At 28.7% G+C, this 21,885-nt stretch overlaps 3 protein-coding genes across 3 annotated transcripts; 2 read left to right on the top strand and 1 right to left on the bottom strand.

Annotated features, from left to right (window-relative positions):
• Window positions 1–1,108: 1,108 nt before the first annotated feature.
• On the bottom strand, window positions 1,109–5,477 carry LOC126844914 (T-complex protein 1 subunit zeta). Its single transcript, XM_050583399.1, has 11 exons — window positions 5,174–5,477; window positions 4,587–4,650; window positions 4,375–4,509; window positions 4,002–4,287; window positions 3,689–3,788; window positions 3,463–3,625; window positions 3,218–3,397; window positions 2,435–2,582; window positions 1,725–1,865; window positions 1,381–1,549; window positions 1,109–1,317 (listed from the first exon to the last, which is right to left on the bottom strand). Exons 1-11 carry the CDS (start codon window positions 5,308–5,310, stop codon window positions 1,245–1,247), a joined length of 1,596 nt encoding a protein of 531 aa, XP_050439356.1. The 5' UTR covers window positions 5,311–5,477; the 3' UTR covers window positions 1,109–1,244.
• A 1,348-nt stretch (window positions 5,478–6,825) lies between these two features.
• LOC126844915 (inosine-5'-monophosphate dehydrogenase) lies at window positions 6,826–12,493 on the top strand. The gene is made up of 10 exons (XM_050583400.1): window positions 6,826–7,106; window positions 7,933–7,981; window positions 9,407–9,508; window positions 9,941–10,069; window positions 10,128–10,283; window positions 10,365–10,652; window positions 10,720–10,810; window positions 10,871–11,110; window positions 11,819–11,975; window positions 12,040–12,493. Exons 1-10 carry the CDS (start codon window positions 7,024–7,026, stop codon window positions 12,287–12,289), a joined length of 1,545 nt encoding a protein of 514 aa, XP_050439357.1. The 5' UTR covers window positions 6,826–7,023; the 3' UTR covers window positions 12,290–12,493.
• Window positions 12,494–13,688: 1,195 nt separating this feature from the next.
• LOC126844913 (serine-rich adhesin for platelets-like) lies at window positions 13,689–21,681 on the top strand. The gene is made up of 8 exons (XM_050583398.1): window positions 13,689–13,965; window positions 15,414–15,525; window positions 15,619–15,776; window positions 16,020–16,156; window positions 18,013–18,318; window positions 18,380–20,470; window positions 20,828–20,866; window positions 20,936–21,681. The coding sequence occupies exons 1-8, from the start codon at window positions 13,787–13,789 to the stop codon at window positions 21,028–21,030; spliced, it is 3,117 nt and encodes a 1,038-aa protein (XP_050439355.1). The 5' UTR covers window positions 13,689–13,786; the 3' UTR covers window positions 21,031–21,681.
• The last annotated feature ends 204 nt before the right edge of the window (window positions 21,682–21,885 follow it).

Here is a 21,885-nt window from a genome sequence, read left to right as displayed (position 1 = left end):
TCTTCTTCATGTTACACGACTTGTGTAACATAAAGTTATCAAATGCTAGTCAATGATAATAAGAATTTATTGTAGCAGACATCGTCTGCAGTTTACACTTAAATGATATTGTCGTTACTTGTTTCCTCAAATAATTATTTGAGGAAACTCAAATACATACTTGAGTAATGATGAATCTCAAAGCCAACAGAAATAATTTCCACAGGAAAAAAGTTTCATTAGTTCATTTTAACGCTTTATTGCGTCCATTTTCTTTTCTTTGTAAACCAATTTTTAATTTATTTTGCCTCTTTATACATTTTACAAAAAAAATTATAATTATAGTGGTTTTTTTTTTTACTGTGGGCCCAAAATTACGAGTTGTCCTTAAAAAGTCAAAATTCTTTACATTTGATATATGCATATTATAAATGTAATATTAATTTAAATAATTCCATCAATCAACAATATTAATATAATGTATATCAAGGCGTGCATGGGAGCTTGGTTTTACCACTGAACTCGATAAGGAACGCGTATTGCCTGTAGTCGGCTACTTATGAAAATATCCTCTGGTAAGAAGCTACCATTTTGTGTACCGTTATTGTTTTGACCATGATTTTTATTGTTTTTTCTATGATTTATCATTCATATATGACAGTGTTATCATCACCTAACCTAAATTTTTAAAACAAATAAAAGTGACGTAGAATTCATACTTTCTAAAAAATTGAACACAAAATAGCTGCCTCCCAAGTGGAGACATTTTTCAATCTGAATACGCGTTCCATATTATATTGAGTTCAGTAGGTGTTACACTGATTCGACTGATACGAGATTTGCTTTTAGTCGCTGGTATACTATCTTTTTTAATATATAAATGAGAGTTGATGAAGTGTAAGAAGTTCACTAAATAGGCATATGAATAGTAGCCATTTTTAAGAACCAAACTATTTTGCCAGCCGTTAGCTATATGTATATACTTACTATCAAAATGCTTAACTGTCTTTGCATATAAAGTTTCCTTTAAACTATGTGCATAGTTTTTATTTTGATTAACCACTTGATTTAAAAAAAATTATTTCAATAAATACACAAATAAATTTGTACAAAAAAATAAGCCAAAAACTAATTTTTTAGAAAATGTATTTAATTCTAAAATATTATGTTAGAAATAATCCTTAGGAAAATTTTAAAAAAATTAGTGTTTTTTTTTAGTATGTTTTAGTATATAAAGATTAATATTTTTTTAATGATGCAATAAATTATCCTTTCAATGATGACATTCCAGCTCTCATTATTTCATCCACAAGCAAAAGGTTGCTAGCAATAATAGTACTAGAAAAAAAAAATTGAGCTATAATAAGAAATAATTTAATAAAAGTTATGAATTACACTTACCATGAGTTAAGTATCTGTTTCTTGACACAATAGTTATCAAATATACCAGCATCTACAGGCTGAAGGACTTCACCGCTGTCAACATTTACTCCAACAGGACCAGTGCTATCTCTAGATTCTTCTTGAAGTTTGACTATCATGTCTTGTGCATCAAATCCACTATTAATAGCTATGATAAACAAACATATATTATATATGCTATGTTCATGCTTCAACTATATTAATTTAAAGAATATTATACAAAAAACAATGGCAGAACGTTTTTAAAAAAATCAGACATTAAACCAAATTTTTAACAAAATATTATTTTAGTTATTTATATTTTAAAACTAACAAAAACTTACTAATAGTTTTAGGTATGACTAATAGAGCCTCAGCATAAGCTTGCACTCCTAAACGGCTTTTTCCTTTGATCTCGTCCTTATATTTTTGTAATTCTTGCCATGCATATATTTCAAAAGCACCGGCACCTGGGACTACAGCACCTAAAATAAAATACGTTTTCAGTGGTGTTTCTATGAGTGTTCCACCACTGAACTCAATATATTATGGAATGTGTATTGTCTATAGTCGGCTGCTTACAAAAATGTCTACTAGTAGAAAGCTGCCATTTTGTGAAGTTAATGATTTTTCTACGATTTATCATATTATATATGACAAAAGTTATCATCACCTAATCTAACATTTTTAAAATGTATCATGGAAAAGTAACATAGCATTTTCACTTTTATGAAATTGGAACACAAAATGTGGCTGCCTCACAGGGTTGGACATTTTTCAATCTAAATACGGGTTCCATATATTGAGTTCAGTTGGACGTTTAAGTTTTTGTAGCGTATTAACACTACATAATTTATGTATGCAATTCTGTAATGTATATTACATAGTTTTATTTACAAAATCTGTAAATAGTTGTAAAAAAAAAAAAAGGAATAATAGCGAGCCTGCGAAACAAATAAATTAGTTTTAACTTAAAAAGAGCCGGTTGATATGATGGAAGAAATGTCATATAGGACGTTAACTAAATGATTCAATTTTATATTTAACAACCTACCATCATCAATTGCGTTCTTGATTGCCCGAAGACCATCATGTATAGCATCTTTAATCTGAGTTAATGTGTACTTATTTGGTCCTTTCATCAAAATTGTAACACTAAGTGGATTTTTGCAGTCTTCCACAAATGTATACTTGTTCTCACCCTAAAAAAAAATTATTGGAATACATAAAAAATATAATTTAATTTTTATTGTATTTAATGGAGAAATCTATGTCATAAATTATTTATGTTATTATAAAAATATAGCTTTGATTTTAATTAAATTCTGTTTTGCTTTACAGACACTTGTCAAAATACTCAATTCAGTAAAAGTATATTTACATTGCTTGAAAAAAGAAATGAAATGAATTGATGATTAGATAGATCACAACAATAAATCACATATCATAAGAAGATTTATGGCATTGTTTTTATTTGTTTTCTTCAAAATTGGTTGGAGAGAAGGGATTATGTAAAATTGTAATTTTTTAAAAAGAAAAGAAGTTATTAATTGAAGAGCAAAGGGGAAAAACAGTAGTTGTCACATTATGAAAATTTTAGAGTAGAGCTAAAACACAGTTTGTGAATTTTTTTACCTCTTACATCAAAACAAAAAAAATCACATTAAATGCTACTCTAACAATAAATGTATTTATTTAAACAATCTATTGACATAAATTAAAAAAATTATTGGCATAAATTGAAAACAACTATTTTCATTATGTGACAACTACCAATTTTCCCCCGTGCCCTTCAATTATTAATAATATTAATAATTGTTGTATTTAATCTTCTTACCAAAACATACTCGTACACTGAACCAGCATAACCTAAAACATCTTCAGTTAAATCGTCTACACTATTAACAGCAGATCCTCCGCATGCTAAGGATAAGCGCTCCATGTTACGCCGTTTTGCACGTCTCAAACCAATAATGCCTTCTTTAGCCAACATGTCTAATGAAAATGGATCAATGCCCTTCAAAAAATGTTTACATTAACTTTCTTTAAAAAATTAATATGCAAACTTCATCTTATCTTTACCTTTTGGTTTATAACAACAAATGATTTCCCTGAACCAGGGGGGCAAACTTTTCTTTTCAACTCTATTACTTTTTTAACTCTTTGTTCAATGAAATCACGTTCAGCTACAGCTAATTTTTCCCTTTCTTCTGCAGTTTTGTAAAAGAATCCAGAATTTACTTCACTAAACATTTAACAGTCAAATAACTTATAAAGTAGATGTTAATTAATGCATTTAAATAATTACCTCTTCTCATACTCCATACTAACATTGCAAGTTAATATATAAGCATTATCAACTTTTCTTGGCATATCTGGATGTCTTGAACCATGGTCAAGAACAAGTCCTATAAAGATATATTATATCATTTAGTGAAAATTGTGTGTTGACCTGTGTAGAATAGTCAGGATATTGTATTGAGGTTCAAGACAGTAACAACTTTATGGGAACAATAGGAAATAATATGTACAGGCATATGTATACGTCTATGTGTGCTATAATACACTGACTTATGAATATGTAAATACATTTTTTTTTGTTACTAAAAAATATTATTTACCTTTAACAAGAGTTGTTTCAGTAGCTGTTTTATGTTGCATTTCCATTAATTCAACCATATGTAAATCAATACCGTCTTCCCGTTGGATACTTAACACAGCATCAACACACATATCAGCCATTTGATCAGCAAGTTTTCTATCTACTTTAGTACGTAAAGATGTAGAAGCTACATCATACAGACGTTGGCGATCTGGTTTTTCAGTAATTTTAATTTTTTCTAACAGCTCCAGTGCCTTATCTCTGGCTTTAATCATACCTTCAGTTAATACTCTTGGATGTACACCCTTAAAAAAAAATTACACGTTACAATATAATGTACATACTGTATAATAATATGTAATTGAAACAAAAATTTTATAATTATAATGTACTTCAGAAATTAAATTTTCAGCTTGCTTTAGTAGTTCACCAATTATGAGAACTGTAGATGTAGTGCCATCTCCAGTAGCATCATCCATAGCAGTAGAAGCTCTTGCAATAAGACTTGCAGTTGGATGTTGAATTTGCTTTAATCAATAATCACATTACATAGACAAAAAACTAATATTTATTTAGACAAATTTAAATATTTTTTAGTTCTTACCATTTCATGTAAAAGTACATTACCATCCTTTGTTATTTTGATATCACCTGCTCCAGATACCAACCTAAAAGGACAAGACAATTGTACATATAATTGTTTATATTTATACTTTTGCACAGGACAAGCTACTGTTAATTATTGTCCTCTCCAAGAATATCATGTTGGTCTTGACTTATTATCTACTAGAGTAATGAGATCAAGCCTTAATATAACTGAATAACAGCCATACAGAGAACAATACTTATACAAATCGCATAATTAGAAAGCCATAGAACCATCATTAAATAAGAGCAGTGTGCAACCATTAATGAATCTTATTGAAAATAAAATTAAAATGCATTTTTTTACTTATATTGACTTAATAAAAATAATAAATATGAATTTAGAGCTGTTTTTCAGCTAAAATCGAAAAGAATGATAACACTTTCCGTTTAGTTTTTCGAAATTATAACAATAAATTAACTAACCTATAAACATGCCGTCATTATTCATCGTTACAGGTGGGAAGTGAAACATAAATAATGGTCATAGAAGACTTTTAAATCACGTGATGAACTATCTACATTATAATATACTAGTGAACTTACATTTTCATTGTTCCTTTCGGACCTAGATTTGTCTTCATAACGTCTTGTATACCTTTTGCTGCAGAAATATTCACTGCCAAGGCCTGCGCTGCTCTAGCGAATTCGGCTTTAGGATTTAACAAACTTATCGCTGCCATTACAATATTTGTATATTATATTTACGAAACGAAAAACTGAGTTTAATTAATAATACTATAGTTGCGTATAAAAGGTTTTTGTAAAATAAAATTTAGTACCTAACCTCGATTAGACGATAGAATTCGGCTCAGACAAAATTGCATTACAAATAAAACACGACTGACGGCAGCGTGCTAACGGAGCATGCGCATAACGAAAAACAAGGCAATAAGTAAAATGTTTAAAGGGAAATGGAAACGTGATTTGTGATAACCATAGACCTTGAAAAAGTATAACCACGGTTGTTGATACCATACTCCTATAGACCGAATAACTCATGTTAATAATTAATATAATATTGTCTATACTCTATAGTTGATAACATGGAAGAAACTAGAAATAGAAAATTCAAATCATGACAAAATAGATTTGTTTTGTCATGATTCGAAGTAGAAAACAGAACAATAACAATTTAGTTTTTACTATTGACTTTTAAGTTGTAATGCCGAGCTGAGAAGGTAGTAGGTACTACTTGATTTTATAACCTGTTTGTTGTGTTGGGGTCCAATTTCTTCATACATTATTTTTATAATATAGTATTTAGTCTTTACTGTTTCTATAGATCAGATATTGTTCACCGAAAATATTTCATAAGTGAATACGTCCATAAGTTAAAAAAGTTCATCCTTTCATTATTAAAATTCAAAACCGACAATTATAGCATAATATTATATTAGAACATACGTAGACTACCCATATCCTTTTTTGGCAATCTAATTTTAGATACAAATCTACATATTATAATATTAATCCCGCATAAATTCATAAATTTTAATATCATAATGGTTTCCGTGTTTCTTATGTTCGTGGACTATCTAGTATTTATGTAATTTAATCTGGAGTTAGTTAAAACAATTAAAACATTTTTAAATCCATAACTATTTACTATTTAACAATTTCTCATTATTTATCTTATGTTCAGCTTACTAAAGGTAGCAAGTGTAACCTTGAAATCAAACATTTTTACTTTTAATTTCAGAATTAAGAGCTAGTGCCGTGTCTAGCAACAATATATGACTCACTAGAGACTTAAAAATACAGTGAAATCCTTCATTATTTTTCTACCAAATTACGTACAGACATAGGCGTAGAATAGGGGGCCATAGTCTTAATAATTTCCTTTAGTGCTCCCATAAAAATACATCAATTTTCTATGTTCATAATACACAGGTGTGGGAATTCTCCGCGCAAGTCTGTATATTCACAATTTGTGTTAAGGCTATAGCGGATAGCCCTCCTCAAAAATGCATCATTCTACGCCAGTACAGCGAATGTTGGTCTTGGTCCGTGTACGGCACACCCATAGACCCAACTTTATTCAAAATCAGGTAGGTAGTTTACCAAATCAATTGATATTTAAATCAAAATTTTTTTAGCATTGACCAGTTCAATTTTTTTTTTTGATAAGAAAGTTGTGTACAAGATAAGGTCTATGGGTATAACTGAAAATTTGTTATCAATCATAATAATTAAATTGTTGTCGCTGGCGAGCTGTTGTCGTCGGGCGCCACAATATGAACCCCGCTCGGTGTCAGCGCTTGGAATGATTTCTATTTCCCAATTCCCACTCACTTCTCACTTGCCGCTAAAGTGCGTTTACTGACTAAACACGTGTTCGCCATCGTTTACCGGTGTTTTCCATTTTCGTTCATTTGTTAGCAACCATTCGCGAAATGCCACCCATAAGAGAAAATATTGTACAAGACGGTCTGTCAGCCGAAGAACTATTTCGATCCGGAGAAGGGCTCACCTACAAGTATGTTAGAAAATGTATTTCCGTCTTTTAAAAATACTTTTATGTGTAGTCTTTGTATGTGACTAGTTATTTTCGCACTTTCGTTATAATTTCTCCCGGGTGAAATATACTTTCGACTAGTAATTTATTAAAAACCCTGGGTATTTACATTATTTAAGATTTGTTTTGAAATATAATTAAAAGTTGATTACCTACCATAGGACAATCTATTACTTATTTATTTAGTCACAAGATCAAAACGAGAATATAACAAAACAAATTCCATGTTTCCTACTAGTTAGTAATATCTCTAAATAGGTAGCCAAATTGTATTTAGTATATTATCTATTTATCAGTAATTAATAGTATTTTTTACGTTTATTGAGCTGTAACAATGTAACTTTTCTACAGCATATAATTGTGTATAAACTAATCTATTGTCTCTCCTTGTAGGGCATCTTTTTTAGGTTGATTTATTTTAAAACAACCTTTAACTTAGCGGTTTTTAAAAATGTTTTTAGATAGCAAATACGTTGATTTTCAGCAGTATAGATGATTTTTTGACAATAAATTTAAATACCCATCAAAATTGATATAATAGGTTAGGTACTCTTTTTTTTCTAATGCGATCTTTTGTTTTAATATAATAACTACAATTTCAACTACAACATTCCTTTTTTTAGCATTGGCCCACACCTAATTATGATTAATTTCATTTTTGTTTAATATTTAAATTATTTTATTATATAAGAAACTTTTAATTGTGAATTCTCTTCCAAATAATGTATATACTAATATATATCAATAATAATAATTCATGAACTTTTGTTTTTATTTTATGTTGCAGTGATTTCATTTTATTGCCAGGATTTATTGATTTTGTAGCACAAGATGTTGTAAGTCTTCTTTAAGTTTTAGTAATGTAATTGTATACCTCTTAATGTCTACACAGAAATGTAATATAATATGTTACCAGAAGCAGTTTATAATTAAGGAGAGAAATAATGTTTAAGTTAAATAAAAATAATACTTTACATTTAGGTATTTTTTATTTTACTATAACAATTTTCCCACCATTTAGTGTTAATTGTACATTTTTTTTTACAGCTGAATTCAATACAAATTTTTGCAAAAGAAACAAAGTGTTAACTATTAAAGTGCATTATTGTACATAGTATATTTTTACACATAACAATTATTTCAACTATTTTGATTAGTGTGTTAATTTAATTTTTTTGACTTTTTTTTCTTATATTTGTTTTTCTTAGCATTTTTATGGAGAACCCAGTTTGAAATTTACAAATTATGTGTAAAATTATATCAGCTTTCTGAACAAATATTAGAAAAATTATTACATTTTGAGCAACACAAAAAACCAACTTTTTCGATTATAAATTTAATTTTAATCACTTTCTATTACTAAAAAAAAAAGTTCATAATTTATTTAGAAAGCTGAAATTATTTTACATAGGAAGCTGATTTTTAATCACTTTTTTATGGCCGAAGATACTATAAAAAACGATTAAAAAGAGTAAAGAAAAAACTAAAAATACTTTATACAACCATGGTCAAAATAATCAAAAAAAATTTGAGAATTTTTTTTTCATTGTAACAGACATGTAGGGTAAGTTTCAAAAAGTTCCGGGGGGGGGGAAGGAGGTGCTTCAAATGTTTGTTTGTATTTGGCCCATATATATGTACAGAGTTTATATTACATTTTATATTATGTTAACAATTAGATCCAAAATGATCCTTGGATTTTTATTTGACATGTATTTTGCTATTTATGACTTATTGAAAAACCCCTTAAAATGATAGATTGAAAAGTTAAATGGTAGATAGCATACCATTATTAAATTATACCATCTAAAGCTTGGGCTCACAATATAAATGAACGAATAAAAGGCATTAACAGAAAAAAAAATGAATATACTTATTATGTGATATTTTAAATAATTGAATTAATTATCTCTCACAAAGAACAGTTGTGTTTCTTTCTTATAAATAATACCTTTATTAGCCAGCAAACATATTTTCATTACGTCTACAAATAGAACCAACAAAAATTAATTATTAATATCTTAGAATAGCTAAATATTATTTATTATAAGTTCTTTTTCTAAATTTAAATACTGAAACAATTACACCTTTTTTTATTTTTTCTGAGTTTTACAATAAAATAGAATAGAACCTAATCTACCTAATCTCGTAAACCCAGTATCATTTAAAATACAAATTTTGTGTTCCCAAGTGTAATAAATCTTTAATTTAATAATTATTACAACTTTCTATTGATTTAATTTGATGTTTATTTTTTCAAGGATTTATCTTCTCCATTGACTAAGACTATAACACTACAAGCACCATTAGTTTCATCTCCTATGGATACTGTTACAGAATCTGAAATGGCAATAGCAATGGCTGTAAGGATAATAAATAAAATACTAAGCTACTCTTCTACAATTTTAATTTGTTCTTCAATACCTATATATATACATACATATATATATATATATATATATATATATATATATATATATATATATATATATGTGTGTGTGTGTGTGTATGTATACAAAATTATAATTTTCTACATTTTTAATTAAAATTAATGTCTAGTGCAGTGGTATTCAAATTTTTTCATCCTGCGGTTCCTTTGTATCTTTAAAATATTTTGACGGCTCCTAAATTATTGATCCCCTGGTTATGGATTTACATATACTGTATTCATAACCTCCACAACTCCCATGACCAACTCACGCGACGCCCCTGAGAGCCGCAAAACACAGTTTGAATACCTCTGGTCAGGTGCTCAAGAACATAAGTGATTTTTGTTTGATATTTTTTATTTATAGCTCTGCGGAGGAATTGGTATAATTCACCACAATTGTCTTCCAAGTTATCAAGCTAATGAAGTATCTAAAGTGAAAAAATATAAACACGGTTTTATTCGTAATCCAGTAGTCATTTCGCCAGATCTCCTGGTAAAATTTAGTGCTGACAAATTATCTAGAACTATTTTACAGAAATTATTTTATTTAGGTATCTGATGTTTTTCGACTTAAAGAAGAACATGGATTTTGTGGTTTTCCTGTGACTGAAAATGGAAAATTGGGTGGTAAATTAGTTGGAATAGTAACATCTAGAGACATAGATTTTCTTGAAGGTTCTGAACAATTAAAACAACAAGTTAATATAGTAAGTATTTTATTGCTAAATTTTATTGGACATATCAATACAGTTAATTTAATTATTTTTTTTAATTTTAAATTGTTGTAGATAATGACAAGAATAGATAATATTATTTCAGCACAATCTGGAGTGACTCTTGAACAAGCTAATAGCTTATTAGAGAATTCCAAAAAAGGTAAATTACCAATTGTAAATGAAAATGGTGAACTAGTTGCATTGATTGCCAGAACAGATTTAAAAAAATCTCGCAACTTCCCTAATGCATCTAAGGATGAAAATAAACAACTTTTGGTTGGAGCAGCTATTGGAACACGAGAAGAAGACAAAGAACGATTACACTCGCTACATAAAGCTGGAGCTGATGTGATTGTCTTGGTATGATGAAGCCATTTATGAACATATAATTAATTTGAGTATATAGGAGGTAATACTTTATTTTTAGGATTCATCTCAAGGAAATTCAATTTACCAAATAGAAATGATAAAATACATTAAAACAAATTTCCCCACATTACAAGTTATCGCAGGAAATGGTCAGTGTAAATTGAAAATAATAATTATTGTGGTTATTTATACGATCTAATTTTTTATAGTTGTTACCATGTCACAAGCAAAAACACTAATAGATGCTGGTGCTGATGGATTAAGGGTTGGCATGGGTTGTGGATCAATATGCACTACACAAGAGGTAATGGCTGTAGGCAGAGCTCAAGGTACTGCAGTGTACAGAGTTTCACAATATGCTTCACAGTTTGGTGTGCCAGTTATTGGTGATGGTGGAATACAATCAATTGGTCATGTAATTAAATCTCTGGCTCTAGGAGCATCAACTGGTAATTTAAAGAACCCTAACTTTGATGGTTTATTATTAGTATATAATTTAAAGTATTCTAACTGAATTGCTTCATGCAAAAAAGGCCTTAGTTCTTAACTTTAAACTGTTGGAAAAATGAAAAAAACCTTTGATATGTTAAATAAGATATGTTATTTGATATTTAAGATGCTTGTTTACAATGGGTTCTAGTAATGGGACTAAAGCCGTTTTAACAAGAATCGATGCGTCTAAGTAAAGTGATAACAAATCTGTAATAATCTTGTTTTTGACTTAGGCCCTTTTTGCATGAAGAAATTCAACTACAAAACTCTGTATTTTATTATTATTACTTTTTTTTAAGACAAATTCGTTTTTGAGTACACGGTCAAATTATTTTAGTGAAGGACCAACTCCTTAGTTCAAGTTCAGGCCCTGGGCATTGACAAAAATTAACATGGGGAAGATATTTATCACACAAAAACGTGGCAGCCATTTTCTTAAATCTAAACCACTATAACGTTATATCTATACATTAGTATTATTAGTTGTAGATATAACATATTAACTAAATAGATTTTACAAAATGGTAGTCACTTTTTTGTTTATAGTGAAAGTGGACCTTCAACTTTCATATATTCTTTGGTTCTATCCTATTTCAGAATTGATCTGTAACCACCAATAAATTATATTATATATATAATATATGTATATTTATATTTAATTTTAGTTATGATGGGATCTATGTTGGCTGGAACTTCAGAAGCACCTGGTGAATATTTCTTTTCCGATGGTGTAAGGTTGAAAAAATATAGAGGAATGGGTAGTCTAGAGGCTATGAACCGGAAAGATGCTAAGGGATCGGCATTAAATAGATATTTCCATAGGTACAACTAAAATTATTATTTTTGTTTTAAATATGTATTGTAATGCACAATTTTTATTTATTAGTGAAAAAGATTCGTTGAAAGTGGCCCAAGGTGTTAGTGGTGCGATTGTAGACAAAGGATCTGTCCTCAGATTTTTACCATATATTCAATGTGGTTTACGACATAGTTGTCAAGACCTAGGAACTAAATCAATAAAAAATCTTAAGAATATGATGTCAACAGGAGAACTCAGATTCGAAAAACGTACGCATTCTGCACAACTTGAAGGCAAAGTACATAGTTTATTTTCATATGAAAAACGATTGTTTTAATTAAATCAAAATGTTCTGTTACACATAAATATAATGATGTGTATGTATATATATATATGCGTGTAATACATCACTAACAAACAAAAATGTATTTTAACATTTGTTGAGCTGATATTTCTTGGCTGATATTTAGTTTTACAATGTATGTTAAGAAAAAAATTGTAATTTATCTTTAATAAAGTTTTACATAACTTATTTGAATAATTTTATTTAAACATGACTACACTTCATTTCCAGTCAATCCAGCGAGTTTATTGTTAAATTCCTGAATTTGTGTTTGGAGAGTCATTAGCTTGTTACATTCATCTCTAGTGTAATGGTATTTACTTTTCCATTTCTGTATATCTTTTAATACTCTCTTCATGCCATTGCTTCAAAAAAAAAAAAAAGGTTACAAATACTAAACTAAATAACTTATTTTTTTAAATTTAAGTCTGAAATGCTTACATTTCTTTGTAAGTATTAAAATAAGGTTAGTAATCATCAAACTTAATATCCTGATGAAAGACTATTTCTATAGTTGTCAATATTATCTTTCATTGTGTTCAAAAACAATTTTGCGAAATTTCAACGAAATAAAATAATTGATATTGGTCCAACTATGAATATTAATAGAATTTGATATAAATGTATACAAAGATTAAATAACTCTAAATATCTTAATAGATACACTGGATATAGTTATTAATTATTTTTAATAAACGATAATAAGTACGTTTTTTATTAATATAACAATAATTAATATCGCCAGTTATCATCCGAGGTGAAAAAACTATCGAAAACCCATAGTGCTAACCTAATATGACAATAATGTACCTATTGAAAAATGAGCTAACAAGTCCAAACGAGTCTAGGTTTTCAAGGGTTAGTCGTTCTTATTTTTAATATGATACTTTAAAAAACAAATCAACATGTTTTTATCAGAAAGCTGAGATTATTTTACATGGGAAACTGATTTTTTATAAACATTTTTGATGGCCAAAAATACTTTTAAAAATAATAAAAAAGGTGTCTAGAAAAAAACTGAAAATACTTTTTACTACCATGGCTATAAAAATGTTAGAACTTTTTTTTCATCGTAATATACATGCAGTGTCATTTTCAAAAAAAATTGAGGGGGTCGCTCGTTCGTTCGTGTTTGGCGTTTGATCCATATATTTATTAAGCAAAAAACACCGAACACATAAAAAATCTAATATTATTATAGTTCCTTACAAAAGTCGGCCTCCAAGAGAATAGTAACGCTATCTACGTGACATAATAACCACTGTTTTGGTTTTAGTGGATTATCACAATACATTACAACCGTGGTATAGGGTAACAATAATGAATGGTCGCTGTCAACGGTTTTTCATAATGTTTAGTTAGATAACAAAATTGTGATAAGAGCAACGAATGAGTAAGAAGTACGGACGAAAGTGTAGTGATCTGTAATACTCGGTACACTCCACACTTCGTACGTTTGATAAAGTCTATAATATACAGTCATTTACTACTATGTTTTCGTTTTTAAACCTTTTTAATAACTCAAAACCTGCTGCTGACAAGAAAATAACATTGGATCCTCTAAGTGGAAAAACATTAAATCTCAACAGTTCAGAAGCGAGGGCTCTTAACATTTTTAACCACAAGCCGCCTGTTTCCCGTAGGCTAAATGGAAGCAATACCTCTTTCAAGTAAACTTACACTACTTATTGATGCTATTTTTTATATTGTTGTTATTATATTTATATACCATAATATGTGTGTGTTTTTTGGAACAAAATACATTTTGTAGTGTTTTTCCGGTAATTTTGAATCTGAAATATACTCTTCTAGTTTAAAAGTTACAGCTACTTGAACTTACAGAGTTAAATCAAATTATTGGAATAGTATTGTTCATGGAGCTAAATAAAGAATAAAATCACATTTAAAAACTATATTTTTTTTTTAAATAAATATTGATGAATTTGGTCTTTAATGACAACCATACAAACATGTAGTATGCAACTTAAAAAGCTTACTATTTTCCTTCGAATTACCCGCTTACATATTCAGCAAACCCTTTATCACAACTTGAAAATTCATTTAAAATATAAAAATTTAAAGAAGCACAAAAACCATTTAAAGCATAACTTTTTGACCAAAATCAATATAACGGACACCCTAATATATACACATATATATAGAGGAAGATAGGGTAGATTTGAATGTAAATCATATTATTATTTTTCATAATTGTATTTTATGGCAATTTTCAAGTTTGAGAGTTCCAGCTTAAATGGTTTAAATCAAGTAATTTATAATATATCAATTTTTAATAAATCTTTGTTTTTATTAAAATCTACCCCGGTAATGGAGTGCATTTGAACTTAAAGGGGGCAGATTTGAATATATCTTATTAATATATAAAAAAATATATTATTTACAATTTATTTATTTTATATCAAACTGTTTTTCTGTATTAAAGCAAATTTTGAACTATGAATATTCTATAAGGAGAATATTAAAATCTACCTCGTGATCACAAATTCAAATCCACCTTACTTCATATTTGTTAATATTTAGTATTATATTAGAAAAAATAATTACAACAAATCAACGATAGGTAGATAACATTGATAAAAACAAAACTTTTTGTTAATAAGATTTTAATACATTATTTAGGACTTAAAATTAAGTTGTAAGTAAAAAAATTCATGCAAAAATAAAAAAATCACATGTATAACATTTTTGTTTTTGTTTATGACATAATCAGTCAGAATCTGCTGATAACACAACACAATACTTCAAACAGTGTGGCTATTTATTATATTTATTCTCAATACTTTTAGCACAGTTAAAATAATTCTATTTGCATTATTTAAATGTACCTCACATTTAAATCTACTTTATCTTCCCCTAAATATTATACAATATGTATAATATTATAGGCATAATGAGTATTTATTTTTTATAATTTATTTAAATAAATTTAAAAAAATTGTTAAGGTTAGTACAGTTAATAATACTATATTAAATGTTAACTACAAATCAAACTATGATTATTTTTAGTAGGTAGATTTTAACACTTCTAAATAAAAATCAAATATTGCACATTTTAAAAATGATTTGTTTTTTTTTAAGTTTTGTTTATTTTCCTTAGAAACAGCAATAATAATAGTAGTCATCACTCTTTTAGAGATGTCTATGATAAAAAACGTAAACTGATGGAATCGTTGGACAATTTTGGTATAAGGAAAAGAACTCGCCAAGAGGTATAAATATAAACTATTTAGTATTTTTTTTATTATTTGTTATTTCATTAAAAAAAAAAAATGCTGATTATCTTGTAATTATTCTGATTAAAGTGTGGAGTTGATACATTTGTAAATCAACAGCAAAAAACTATAGCAGAAGCCACTGATTGGGTACCTTCATTTAACCGAATTGATAAAGGGAATAACAGCGTAGTGCCTCAAACAGTAATTAATGCAAAAACTGTTTATGGTAATAAAGAAAAAAAACTGTGAGTACATATTAATATTTTGTTTTTAATATAATACAAATTTGCTTAGGAGCGTAGATGAGAAAGTATGAACACTGATGTAATTTTTTTAATTAAATTTCTTTATTTTTGTGTCTATATTTACTATTTTGAATCAAACAGTTTCTTTGTATAATGCAAAGCTACAGATCACAAATATTGTATTTTATAAAATTGTAATATAAGAAATTTGTTCAAAAATGAATAATGTTTTTAATTTTTAAGAATTAAAAGACACGGGGATACGTTTAATGATGATCATTTACAAAAGCGGCCTAGGACTCGAAACAATGAAATTTTAAGTTCTTACAGCTCTAGCAAGTTTCTACTTACACCCGGACAGAAAAGAACTTATCCTACTGGTAATATTTTTTTTGGAATAACTTGCATTATTTATTGTAAGAATTTAGCTGAAAAGACAATTGTATACATCAGAAATCTCAACTAATACAATTATATTTTATGTATTATATAATGTTGTGGCTGAGAGTCTTGACGCGGCAGTGCTACGCACCTAGCTGTTGTTCGAATCTCAGCCACTGGCTATTTCTCTTGCTGAGCAGGTAACCGTTAGAGAGAGGAATGGCCGCCTGATGGGGGCAGACATAAATGGGAAACCACCATCCACTTCTCAGGATAACAAGTTTTATTTATTAAAGTGTGGTCAAAAAATATTATATGATATCATATAATATTATATTATATCTTATAGATAACTAATTTCCATTAGATCCAGTTAAAATTTCCAAGAACCTATATATATTTTTACAACAATTATGAATACAGTGCTTTCATTTCATTAAATCTATATGATGTTTTAACTTTCAATATAACTTGCCTTAATACCAAACTACAAATTAAAATTATTTTTTGTGATCACAAACATTCTGTATGTTAAAGAAAATGCAGTCAAACACATGTTTCTTAAATTTCGTTTGCGTTTTTTTAAAACTATAATTTACCGTACTATAATTCACATACAATTTTACAATTTTAAGAAGAGTTTTCTAATCACACAAATTAAATATTTAGAAAATATATTTTATGTTGAAATGTTTTAGCTTTAGTTGCTATTATTTCAAATTCTGTAAAACCTAATATCTTAATATTTTAAATATGAATATATTTTAAAACATATCACTACAAATGTTTAACTTTAAAAGCTACAATTGTGGTTATTAAAATATAATTAATATATTTAAGAAGCATCATATATAAAATATTTGACAAAAACTTATAATAAATTTCGATCAAGTAAATTTGACAATTTTTATACAGCTGTAGAGTGTAATTTTTTACAATATGAAGAATTTTATTTTATAGCCATTTTGTTAGTATAAATGGCTAAGGATGCCACCTCGTTGAGAGATATTTGTCAATTGATTGCTAGAAAATGTATTTCAAATAGGTGTGGTACACTTTAAATACTAGATAAATTAATCTCTGGAATTGTGAATTAATACAACTAGCTTAATACAGTCCAATGAGTACTAACTATTCCATTACCATATACGTTTTGATAATAATCAAGCTCGAAAACTATTAACATGTTATAAAAGCCAATTCAGAGGGGTCGAGGCATAGTGGTGACGGAGGATATTGAGGCGAGGGAGGTCATTGGTCGTTATGAATTATTACAACTAAAAGCGATAAAATCACTTTCAAACAAACACTTCAATACAAATCTATTATGGTAGAATTTTAAGTATCGATAAAAGTACATTATGTCATTAAAATAAGTATTTTAATGACATAATGTACTAAAAAATGTATTTTTAGTATGAGGGTGGATACAATAAGTTGACCATCTGTCTATAATAATTTATTGCTGTTGTTACCTATACATTTGGGGTTTATGATATTTTTTTTTGTTTGTCAACGGTTTTCTATAGTACTATGTCTAAAAAAATATTGCATACAAATTCTACTATTTTTAAAAAAGTTATAGAGGACTGTAATGTTAAAAAATATGTAATTTTTTGGGTGTTTTTTTTTTTCAATTTTAAAAAGGGAAGGGCTGAACTTTTTTAACTTTTGGCCCAATAACTACCTTTTACATACGATATCTAATCTATAGAAAAAAAAATTGTATTAGTCACTCTGTGTTAAGTTTTAAGTTGTAAATATCTACATGATCATAGTTATTTTCAATTTTCAATTTTGATAAATATTATCTTAGGTACTTATTGTACTATATAATTGTATTTTTATTTTTTAGACTCTGGAGATGATTATTCTTCCAGTCGAAAACACTGCAAAAGCTGTACTTGTTGTGGATCTACAACATTGTTGCACAATGACAAAAGCCCGTTAAATAAAAGTGATAAAACTACTGAAACTGATATATCAGATGATTTAGTGACAGTTGCAGCTAGCCGAATTTTCAATAGAAGTGGAAAAACACAGGTTGTTAAAAGAATAAGTATGAAAACAATACTCAATGAGGCATTTGATGATGTCGATCCTGAACCATTTACTAGTTTAGAAAAAATACAACAAAAGAAAAGTAAAACCCAAGAAAAAGGTATGTAGTATTTTTTTTTAACATTGATTAATATTCACTGATTATGTTTTATTATTTTCAGCTATATCCACCAATGATTCACAGGATTCTTCTTTAATAAAAAACACTAATTTAAATGTATCTATGGACTCAGTTACTACACCTGTATTGACAACTTCTGTTTCTGATTCAAACCAATCAAAATTAACTATTTCTTCTACAACATCGTCATCTATCGTCACATCAACAACTCAATCTGTTGCTCTATCTGAGAATCTGAAGGAAAACAGCGAAATTGATGGGAAACAAAATGAAAGTCAATCATCAAAAAACATTGTTGAAACGCCAAAAACTGATTTTAATATTATTAAACAACCTGCAAAATCAATTTCCCTAACTCCTAAAGTTAACGAGAGTTCGAAAAAAGAAATTATCAACACTGAAAAAGCTCCATTTCAGTTTTCTGTACAAACTTCAAAGTCTATTGAGCCTATTTCTAGTTCTACAGATGTCAGTGCACCTATAGCTGTCAGTGAACCTATTGAGAACAAAACAAATAAAAATCAGAACCTACCAATAATACAGTTTGGCAGTCAGTCGCCATCAGAAAAATTTAAAGAAAATTCAGTATTGAATTTTGCGAGTTCTCCTAAACAACCAACTTTTACTTTCGGAACAGCAAAAACCGATAATAAACAGTCTACACCGGCATTTCAGTTTGGTGCTGCAATGCAGTTTGGATCATCTAATGTTGAAAAGTCTACAGTTCCAGTTGTACAGTTTGGAATTCCAAAAACTGACGAAAAACAACCAAAATCAGTTGCTCCTAATGCACCAGAAAACACAAGTGCAGTTAAACCTGTATTTTCATTTGATAAAAATGCTACTGAGAATACAACAAAACCTGAACCTAATACATTCCAATTTGGTTGTCCAACTAAACCTGTTGATAGCTTTCCTACTACCTCGGCTGGCAATGAATCTAAAATTGTGTTTGGGTCCAATATTACAACATTGGCTGCAAGTCCATTTAGCTTTGGAAAACCCAATGAACCAAAAACAACAACTACAAGTGTTGCGCCCAAATTTAATCTTGCACAATCTACAACTGAAGGTTCTGCTCCAAAATTACAGTTTGGTGCAATGTCTTCATCGGTATTTGGCAACTCGTCAACGAATCAAACTAAAACTCAATTAAGCAACACTGTAAATAACCCTGGCCTAACTGTTAAGAACCAAGACAATAAATTAGTTTTTGGAAGCCTGAGTACAGAAGTAAAACCAGCAACGTCTACTCCAGAAATGGCTTTTAACATACCCGTGTTTAATAATAGCAGTAATAATGTAACAAGCCCTGTATTTCAATTTAGCAGTACAGGTACTAAACGTGATGAAAAACCACTAGAATCGTCAATTAACACTTTTCAGTTTCCTGCAGCAAAATCTACCCCTTCATTTGGTTTGTTGTCATCCCCACCAAGTTTTGTGGACAAAAAAGCATTCGAATTTAATGCTCAAAAAACAGATGATCAAAAAACTCAGTTTTCAACTCCAGCGTTTGGGTCGCAAAATGCAGCTTCTGCTCCATTTAAATTTGGGGGAAGTGATAAGTCCACAGCGTTCGAAAATACATTTACTTCACCAAATCAATCTCTGCAGTTCCATAACAAAACAGAAACAAAAGCTGAACCGTTTAAATTTGGTGCACCAGCTCCAGCCAACAATGCATTTCAGTTTGGCGGAGCCAATAAAGCTAATAGTGAACCACCAAAATTTGGTCAAAATACAAATGCATTTAATACTTCAGGGTTTGGTGGCTTTGGCCCTTCAGTGTCGTCACAGCCAACACCTGCATTTGGCACAACCATTTCACAACCACAACCGTCTTCGTTTGGTAATGTCGTCGCTCCTGTATCCACATCGTCATTTGGAAATGTAGCTCCACCTTCGTCTGACGCGTTTGGGTCCAGTGGAGGTTTCCAGTTTGGCAGTACAAATAACTCGGTACCTAGTAATCCATCTACAACATTTGGATTTGGTGGGCCACCACAGCCTGCAAAGTCAGAAGGCGCTTTTGGTTTCAATGCAGGCTCGACAGGAGCTTCACCATTTCAGTTTGGACAGGCACCATCAGTGTCTTCCCTTCCTCAATTTACTGGAGGACAACCACAAGGTATTTTTTTTTAATATGTAGCATAATCTAAAAAACATTTTTCTTTTCCAATAATTATTTGTTTTTTAAATAAAAAATGTCCATACTTGGACTTGTGATTAAAAGGAATGAGTTTTATTTAACCTGGCTGTTAAAAGTAAATTATATTTTCTAACTAAATAATGTAAGGGAAAAAATTATACCTCTTTTTATCAATGAAAAATTTTTAAATTATTCATTATCTGTGTTATTAAATTTATGGATTGATTTATTAGTTAATTTCTGATATTTTGTTTCGTATTTTAGCTAGACCCAGACGTCATTATTTAAAATGTATGTTTCTAGTTTGTTGATATTTGAATTTATTTGATTTTTTAGGTGCATTTGGTTTTGGATCCGCTCCCCAACAAGCAGCAGGTAAGCAAATACACGGAACTTGGAATAATATTTTGAATACAGTATAAATTTGAAATTTATTTTGGACAGGTATTCAGGGATCAGGTCAAGCATTATTCAGTATGGGCGCAGCTCCAGCTGGAGACAGGAGGAAAGCTAAAGCTGTTAGGAGGCGAAATAATTAGCTTAAAATATCTAATATTTCATAAAACAAAAAAGTAAAAACATTCACTGTAATTTTAGACTATTGTATATAACCATAGAAATAACACTTAAGACATAAATTTTAAAATCAATTTATCGGACTGTCTATTACAAAAAAAATATGAGTGTGACCTAAAATGTTTAACTATACTATAATTGCAATTATTGTTGATCACATAATTTGTGTTTAATTGAAAAATTGTATTTTAATATATTTTATATGTAAGAATGGTTTGTATTATTTTCTAGCTAATTTAAATAATTATTATCAACGAAATAAGGGTTTTTTATTTTTAACTTCAATTATTCAATTTTTAAATAAATTAGTACACATTTTTTTTCCTAGGTTATTTATAATATTAGTTAATTAATTATTCGTATCAAATCAGTATGACTTATGTAATAACTCAAAGTGAAAGTCTCATAACTTTTGTTTTCGAATCAAAATGGATCGCAATTTTGGTTTATAAACGTTATCACGTATTGTAATATTTAGGCTTCGGTTATTAAAACAGTAGATTTACTCAGGACTAATCATTTTAAATTTAATATGATAATGTTACCAAATTTTTAAGTGTATTTATATTCATATTGAATAAAGAACTACAGTACTCTCGTGTAGTTTTAAAACATTTATTTTTTCTACAATTTTTTTGTAATTATTTTTAGCTTCGATGCGGAATTGAGAAGGTAATAGTTTTATAATATGTTCTTTTTTTGTTTTTTTTTTCTCGACCCACGATATCTTCTAAATGACTGAATAATGTCTTCGTGTAGCAACTCTATAAATCAGAAATCGCTCCTAAAAAGTACTTATTTGGCCAAAAATTAAAAAA

Source organism: Adelges cooleyi, unplaced genomic scaffold (genome assembly GCF_023614345.1).
Source record: "Adelges cooleyi isolate 19-005CV unplaced genomic scaffold, UGA_ACOO_1.1 ACOO_flye_CR_arks_rails_tigmint_CR_PRNA_651, whole genome shotgun sequence".
Lineage (NCBI taxonomy): Eukaryota > Metazoa > Arthropoda > Insecta > Hemiptera > Adelgidae > Adelges > Adelges cooleyi.
Note: the sequence above shows the minus strand (reverse complement) of the source record. Positions and strands in the feature narration are given on the sequence as shown.